The sequence below is a fragment of the Macaca thibetana genome, chromosome 16 (genome assembly GCF_024542745.1).
Source record: "Macaca thibetana thibetana isolate TM-01 chromosome 16, ASM2454274v1, whole genome shotgun sequence".
In the NCBI taxonomy this organism is placed as follows: Eukaryota; Metazoa; Chordata; class Mammalia; order Primates; family Cercopithecidae; genus Macaca; species Macaca thibetana.
This window is the reverse complement of record NC_065593.1, coordinates 63,311,076-63,318,288: the sequence shown is the minus strand read 5'-3', so window position 1 is coordinate 63,318,288 and position 7,213 is coordinate 63,311,076. Positions and strand designations below refer to the sequence as shown.

Below are 7,213 nucleotides of genomic sequence, written 5' to 3'. Positions count from 1 at the left end.
CAGGAGTATTGCTTGAAACCGGGAGGCGGAGGTCGCAGTGAGCCAAGATCGCACCACTGCACTCCAGCCTCAGCCTGGGCAATAGAGCAAGACTCTGTCTCAAAAAAAAAAAAAAAAGAAAGAAAGGAAAGAAGTTGAGGTCAAGGAAGGCCTTGAGGCCATGCAATTAGGGAGCTGAAATCTCTTGGGGAAGGTAGCTTCAGGGAAGGGTGAGAAGGCAGGAATCCTCTCCTCATAAAAGCAAGTAATTTGCCATCTGGCAGCCTTGACTCCAAGTTTCTGGAGAGCTAGGGCCAGGCCGGGTGAATGCCTGCTTTCTTTCTCTGGAAAAGAAAAAAGGGGGTTCTCAGGTGTGTCTCCCTGGGGAGGCTGCCCACAAGGAGGGGGAGGCTGGGAAAGATAGAAAAAGTCTCCCACCTGTGAGACAGATTACCTGCAAGCCAAGCTCTGGGTTTGTGATCAAATCAGACCTCTCTGCCGCGGCGGCCCAGCTGTTTCCAGGCTCAGGATGAAGCCTGGGGAGGGCTTGGAGCTTCATCTTTCTTTCCTTTCTTTTCTTTTCTTTCTTTCTCTTTTCCTTCCTTCCTTTCTTTTTTTGAGATGGAGTTTTGCTCTGTCACCCAGGCTGGAGTGCAATGGCACGATCTCAGCTCATCACAACCTCCGCCTCCTGGGTTCAAGCAATTCTCCTGCCTCAGCCTCCCAAGTAGCTGGGATTACAGGCATGTGCCACCACACTCGGCCATTTTGTATTTTTAGTAGAGACGGGCTTTGAGATGGGTTTCTCTACGTTGGTCAGGCTGGTCTCAAACCCCCATCTCAGGTGATCCGCCCACGTCGGCCTCCCAAAGTGCTGGGATTACAGGCGGGAGCCACTGGGCCCGGCCTGCTGCCTCTTTCTCAGGGGGACTCCACAGCTCTGCGGCAAGCAATCCACCAAGCACCAGATCGCCAGATATCTGCCCTTCAGGGAGAAACAGCCTGGGATAGAGAGAGGCCCAGAAGTGAGCTCTGGCTGGACTTGGCTTCTCAGCGTGGGGTCTGAGCTCATGGGTTTGCTTCTCTGCTTTGTGGGGAACTGGTTGGAAGCTTGTGCAAGTCTCTTCACCTCTCAGGGTTTCGGTCCCCCCCACCCCCTCCCCACCTTGTCCTTTTTTCTCTTTTAAAAAAGGAAGTAAAGTACAGTGGGAAACGGGCCAAGCTGGCAGCTTGAGAGATCCAAGTGCCTGCCCCCCTACCCGCAACTGTGGGAAGGGGAACCGTCTTGCTCTTGGCCAACCCTGCCTCTCAGAGCAGGGATGCAGCTGGGGGAGTTTCTGGAGACAGGATCAAATTCTTTAGAAAGGGAGAAGGGGAAAGGGGTCTGGAGAAAGGCAGCCTGGGTGGGGGGAAGTGAATGACAAGAATGTGGGGGGCAAAGGCCTTGGAGGTGAGGGGGGCAGGGGGTTAGGCGCCAGGGAGGACAGAGGACCCATTGTGCGGCCTGGAACCGGGGCCAGAGGGCTTTGCCCTTCGCTTCCCTCCCGCGGGGCCTTCCAGAGCCAGGAGGGGAGCTGGGGCCCCGAGGCTGTTGGATAAAGAGCCCAGCAGGCTGCCCCGCCTCCCCTTGCCAACTCAGTTTGCAGTCAACCCCGCCCCCGCCCGCTCCGCGGACTCAAGGCTGGTGGTAGTGGGTCTGGAGGCGCAGGATCCGACCTTTCTGGGGCCTCAGGAGGGAAAAAAAAAAAGGGGGGGACCCTAAACCAGGTGGGCTTTATCACGACGAACTCACAGTGCTTCCCTGTGCCTCAGTTTTCCCTCTTCAGACTATGGCTAATGACCGAGCTTTTCAGATTTGGTGGAAATGCTCTCCGGAGCAGGGAGCAGAAGGGGAAGGCTGCCCCAGCTAGTCTCCGCAGCCAGTCCCCTCGAAGGCTGAGATCTCCGGGAGCACAGCCTCCGATTCGCGTCTTCTGGGCACCAAAGCCCACGTCTGGACCCTACACTCGCTGGAGGGAGAGGACGGGAAGAAGGAAAAGGAGAGGGGAGGGGCGGACGGATCTGGTCCTGGGCTCCCGCGCGGAGCCCCCTCCTCCCGCAGCCGCTCGCGTCCCCGCAGCGCACGACCGCGGCACTGCGGCTGCAGCGCTCCATACCCCGCCCGCGCCGGATTCCTGGGGGGAGGGGGTGGGGGTGGGGGTGGGGCCCAGAGGTGCAGGACCTTCAGTCGACACGAGCCGCAACGCCATGAGTCGGGAATGACGCCCGTGCTCCCTCCCCTCGTTCCTGTTTCTCGGAGTTTTTCGACCCGTGAGCGCGTCGCTGAGTCACCTTACCGTAACGCGCTCGGGACGCTCTGGACCCAGCGGGGACTGCCCGGGGGCCGCGCAGGGCGAAGGCGCACCCGCCGAGACGCGCGCGGAGCTGCGGCCCCAGGGACCCCGCGTCCTAGCCTGTGCACCCCCCACCCGCCCGGGGACTCTCGGGTACCGCCCGTCTGACCCCCCAAGTGTTGGGAAACGGGGCCGAGCTGCCTGGGTCCTCCCGGAGAAGACACCGCGGAGGCGTGCCGGAGTTCAGGGCGCCGCCCGGCTAATTGGCTGCGTGCTCCTCCCGGACCTGCCTCTTCTCGACTTTTAAGAAGCGATGAGAGAGGTGTGTGGGGGCGGGTGGTGCCGGCGGGGGCGCGCGAGCCCCGCAGCCTCCCGCAGGGGCTTGGGTTCTCCTAACTCTGGCCCTACCTGGGCAGGTCACCAATGGGCCTTGGCAACTTCTTCCTCCGTGTCCTTCGTAACCCCCCAGGGATCTAACTCGAGGTGCTCGCGGACACGTTCTGTGGCTTGCCGCGATAAGTGTATCACAAACACACTGACAAGCGCGTCCCCATCGGCCTCCAAGGAGGTGACAACTTCTGAGCGTGTTTCCGGCACCCCTTTTTCACGCTGAGCCAGAGGGGGCGGGGGGCACGTGCCCCATGCTTGGCTTTCCAATCCCGACGGGGGCCCCTAGGCCCATCTACACTGTCAAGGCTCCTCTCCGGTTCGGAGCCCTCGGCCTGTCGCCTCCTCTGCCCCGGACAGCGCGCTAGGCGGCCTCGGGCTCGGTGGCCCAGCTGCGGCGTCGGGAAGTTAAAAATAACCTCCGTGGGAGAGCCGGGGAGGAAGAAAAAGGGAAGCTGGCGGGCGGCAGGCGAGACGCCCGGGCCTGGGGAGGCGCACCGGGTGTCGTGCGGGCCTCGAATTCCGGGTGGGCTGGGGCAGAGCGCGAAAAAGGGGCGCTGCATCCCGGCTCCGGCAGCACCCGGAGCGGCAAGGTCGTGGCGTCGAGGTGAAGCCAAGGGTCTCCTGGGAGAGCGGAACCGCGCGCGCCCGGCGCTCGCTCCGACACGAGTTCGCGCGCAGCCCACGCCTCCGCCTGCGCCGCGGTCACTTTCGCGCGCCCCAGACACTGCGCTTGCGGCCGGGCCCAGGACTCCGCGCCTCGTTGCCAGTCGCCGCAGCTCACCCGGCCGGGCCGCGGCGCCGCCTTCTCGCCAGACGCCTAGGACGAGCGGCGGGGGCGCGCTTGCCGCTTCCTAGGACCCCGGTGGGAACCAGCGCGTGGCCCGGCCGTGTGCGCGGGCCATGCCGGAGGCGGTGCGCTGAGGCCGGGGGCGGGCGGAGTCCGAGGCCGCGTCGGGCTCAGGTTCCACCCCCGGGAGCGCGGGGCGGAGCCAGGCCGGCGCCGAGGCTCAGCGCCTTCCCCGCACCGCGGCGCCGGCTGCAAAGTTGAGCGAAAAGTTTGAGGCCGGAGGGAGCGAGGCCGGGGAGTCCACTCCAGCGGGGCGCTCCAGTCCCTCAGACGTGGGCTGAGCTTGGGACGAGCTGCTTTCCGCCCCAGGCCACTGTAGGGAACGGCGGTGGCGCCTCCCCAGCAAACCGGACCGACTGGGTAGGGCCGCCCACCCTGCCTTCGCGCCGCTCGTGGCTCCTCTGCGGCCCGCCCTCGCGGGGCCTCGGGGAACTGGGCCACTTGTCGCTTGGGCGAGAGCAGGCGGCAGCTGGTGGCCCGGCTCGGGTTCGGTACGCGCGCGGCCCTGGAGCGGCTCCCACGAGCGCCGCACGCGTCCCAACGGAACGGGGCCCCAGGAGGAGCGCGCCGCGGCTCCCACCGCTCTGGAACTCCGGGCAGGGGACACGGCAACCTGACTGGCTGGGGCCGGGATCCTTGCCCAGAACTTCGTCCCAGCAATGTCCGCTCAAGTTCTGGGATTTTTACGCAGCTGGGCTCCCCTCCCCCTGGCAGCCCCGAGGGGTGAGGAGCTAGTCCGTCGGAGGCTCTTGACTCATCCGTCGGCCGGAACCGAACCCGAAGCCCCAGGGAGGAAAGCCCCGGAGCAGGCGCTCTTCTCCTCCGGGGTTGGAGGCTTAGTCACACGACGGGGGCGCCCTCGGAGGCACCAGACCTCAGCTCTCTGGACGTCCCGGGAACCTAGGGCCCCGCCCCACGGGCTTCGGGCGATGCGGGAGCGCGCAACTCCCCGCGCGTGGTCCCGGGATTTAGTCGGGCCCTCCCCGCCTTTGGGAGCTGCGGCTCCGGACTCCGCCAGCGTTGTCTTCTCTCCCTCAGATCCAGCCGCCGCAGGGAATGACGCCGGTGCTCCTACAGCCACGGCTCCGGACGGGGAGGGCGAGCCCCACAGCCGGCCCTGCGACGCCCGCCTGGGCAGCACCGATAAGGAGCTGAAGGCAGGAGCCGCCGCCACGGGCAGTGCCCCGACAGCGCCAGGGACCCCCCGGCAGAGGGAGCCACGGGTCGAGGTTATGGATCCAGGTTTGTGGGGTCCCTGCTGGGAAGGGCTGTAGGGGGATTCCTGTTCCTCGCCAGGAATGATGGAACGCCCAGCTGGACGAACGGGGGTGTGGACGATCGAGAGAAACACTATCCCTCACGAGGCCAGAAGCCGGCCGCGTCTGAGCCAAGGAAGGGGGTGGCAGGAGCGCCGCGTCCCTACCCCAGGGCTCCCAGCAGAGGCTGCTCCTCTGGCCAGGGTCAAATTACCCGGGTGTTGCGGACACCACGTTCCCACACCAGTGCCCCGTTGTTACCCGTAGCCCCCTAGTGGTCGGTTGCGGACGCGGCCTCTTCGGGTTTGTTTTCTCAGCGGGCGGCCCCCGGGGCGTGCTCCCGCGGTCCTGCCGCGTGCTGGTGCTGCTGAACCCGCGTGGCGGCAAGGGCAAGGCCCTGCAGCTCTTCCGGAGTCACGTGCAGCCCCTTTTGGCTGAGGCTGAAATCTCCTTCACGCTGATGCTCACTGGTGAGTACCTCTCGAGGGGGTTCTGGGAGCATCCCCTGTCGGCACCCCCAGTCCTGATGGCTGCCGGTCTCCCTGCAGAGCGGCGGAACCATGCGCGGGAGCTGGTGCGGTCGGAGGAGCTGGGCCGCTGGGACGCTCTGGTGGTCATGTCTGGAGACGGACTGATGCACGAGGTGAGGACCGCACCGCACGGCTTGGCATGCGGCTTGGCCTGGGACTTGGTGCTGTGCGACCCGGGCTGAGGCCACGTGTGCTTCAACAGGTGGTGAACGGGCTCATGGAGCGGCCTGACTGGGAGACCGCCATCCAGAAGCCCCTGTGTAGCCTCCCAGCAGGCTCTGGCAACGCGCTGGCAGCTTCCTTGAACCATTATGCTGGGTGAGAGCCCAGGGCCAGAGTGGGCCTGTTTCCAGTCTGTGCCCCTCTACTGCGGGGTTTTCTTGTCTAAGTTCCCATAGGCTGAGGTCATTTCCATTTCCCCTTCTCCCTTAGTCTTGGGGCCCTCTCCTGGTGACCCCAACTGACTGCTTCCATTTGCTCCATCTGTCACCTATCAGCCCTGCCAACTCCCCAGGGACCACATGGCGCTTTGCCGGCTCCCACTCCCAGGGAGGAGGAAGGGGGGGATGCATGGGGGCTCCTGTCCTGCCTCATCTGACCGTTTCCCCCTGCAGCTATGAGCAGGTCACCAATGAAGACCTCCTGACCAACTGCACGCGGTTGCTGTGCCGCCGGCTACTGTCGCCCATGAACTTGCTGTCTCTGCACACGGCTTCGGGGCTGCGCCTCTTCTCTGTGCTAAGCCTGGCCTGGGGCTTCATTGCTGATGTGGACCTAGAGAGTGAGAAGTATCGGCGCCTGGGGGAGATGCGCTTCACTCTGGGCACCTTCCTGCGTCTGGCAGCCCTGCGCACTTACCGTGGCCGACTGGCCTACCTCCCTGTAGGAAGAGCCGGCTCTAAGACACCTGCTTCCCCCGTTGTGGTCCAGCAGGGCCCCGTAGATGCACACCTTGTGCCATTGGAGGAGCCAGTGCCCTCTCACTGGACAGTGGTGCCCGACCAGGATTTCGTGCTGGTGCTAGCGCTGCTGCACTCGCACCTGGGCAGCGAGATGTTTGCGGCACCCATGGGCCGCTGTGCAGCTGGTGTCATGCATCTGTTCTATGTGCGGGCGGGAGTGTCTCGGGCCATGCTGCTGCGCCTCTTCCTGGCCATGGAGAAGGGCAGGCATATGGAATATGAATGCCCTTACTTGGTATACATGCCTGTGGTCGCCTTCCGCTTAGAGCCCGAGGATGGGAGAGGTGTGTTTACAGTGGATGGGGAATTGATGGTTAGCGAGGCTGTGCAGGGCCAGGTGCACCCAAACTACTTCTGGATGGTCAGTGATTGCGTGGAGCCCCTGCCCAGCTGGAAGCCCCAGCAGACGCCACCTCCAGAAGAGCCCTTATGACCCCTGGGCCATGCTGTGCCTTAGTGTCTACTTGCAGGACCCTTCCTCCTTCCCCAGGGCTGCAGGGCCTGTCCACAGCTCCTGTGGGGTGGAGGAGACTCCTCTGGAGAAGGGTGAGAAGGTGGAAGCTATGTTTTGGGGGGACAGGCCAGAATGAGGTCCTGGGGTCAGGAGCCCAGCTGGCTGGGCCCAGCTGCCTGTGTAAGGCCTTCCAATTTGTTCTAGGACCCCCACCCCATGAACCAAATCCAAATAAAGTGACATTCTCAGCCTGCTGGTCCTGTCCTGGTGACTGGGGAGAGAATGGGTTCTTGCTCTGGCCAGGACTATAGAATTTAATGTTAATGATGGCCAATACTGCCCCCTGGGATGGACAATGGATTTTATTGGCCTCAGGCATAGTCACTCTGGTGGGGGACTCAGGCCCAGAGCTGGTTCAGCCTAACGGTGGGGGGTGCCTCTACTACCCTGATAATTACAGTA

General features: G+C 63.9%; 2 protein-coding genes across 3 annotated transcripts; one reads left to right on the top strand and one right to left on the bottom strand.

Annotated features, from left to right (window-relative positions):
- Window positions 1-2,548: 2,548 nt before the first annotated feature.
- Window positions 2,549-6,996, top strand: SPHK1 (sphingosine kinase 1). Of its 2 annotated transcripts, none has more exons than XM_050764420.1 (6): window positions 2,549-2,634; window positions 4,588-4,791; window positions 5,123-5,275; window positions 5,354-5,448; window positions 5,538-5,653; window positions 5,950-6,996. In XM_050764420.1, the coding sequence occupies exons 2-6, from the start codon at window positions 4,782-4,784 to the stop codon at window positions 6,728-6,730; spliced, it is 1,155 nt and encodes a 384-aa protein (XP_050620377.1). In that variant the 5' UTR covers window positions 2,549-2,634; window positions 4,588-4,781; the 3' UTR covers window positions 6,731-6,996. The 2 variants fall into 2 exon arrangements, with proteins under 2 accessions (XP_050620377.1, XP_050620378.1); XM_050764421.1 differs by lacking the exon at window positions 2,549-2,634 and adding an exon at window positions 4,032-4,272.
- On the bottom strand, window positions 2,643-3,393 carry LOC126939276 (uncharacterized). The gene has a single exon (XM_050764509.1). The coding sequence runs from the start codon at window positions 3,260-3,262 to the stop codon at window positions 2,837-2,839; it is 426 nt and encodes a 141-aa protein (XP_050620466.1). The 5' UTR covers window positions 3,263-3,393; the 3' UTR covers window positions 2,643-2,836.
- Window positions 6,997-7,213: the final 217 nt, after the last annotated feature.

Coding starts and splice junctions, on each gene's coding strand:
- LOC126939276 (XM_050764509.1), bottom strand. CDS start 3,262: ATGCAGCGCCCCTTTTTCGCGCTCTGCCCCAGCCCACCCGGAATTCGA.
- SPHK1 (XM_050764421.1), top strand. CDS start 4,209: ATGTCCGCTCAAGTTCTGGGATTTTTACGCAGCTGGGCTCCCCTCCCC. Junction 4,273..4,587: donor CCCCCTGGCAGCCCCGAGGG/GTGAGGAGCTAG, acceptor TCTCTCCCTCAG/ATCCAGCCGCCGCAGGGAAT. Junction 5,276..5,353: donor CTTCACGCTGATGCTCACTG/GTGAGTACCTCT, acceptor GTCTCCCTGCAG/AGCGGCGGAACCATGCGCGG.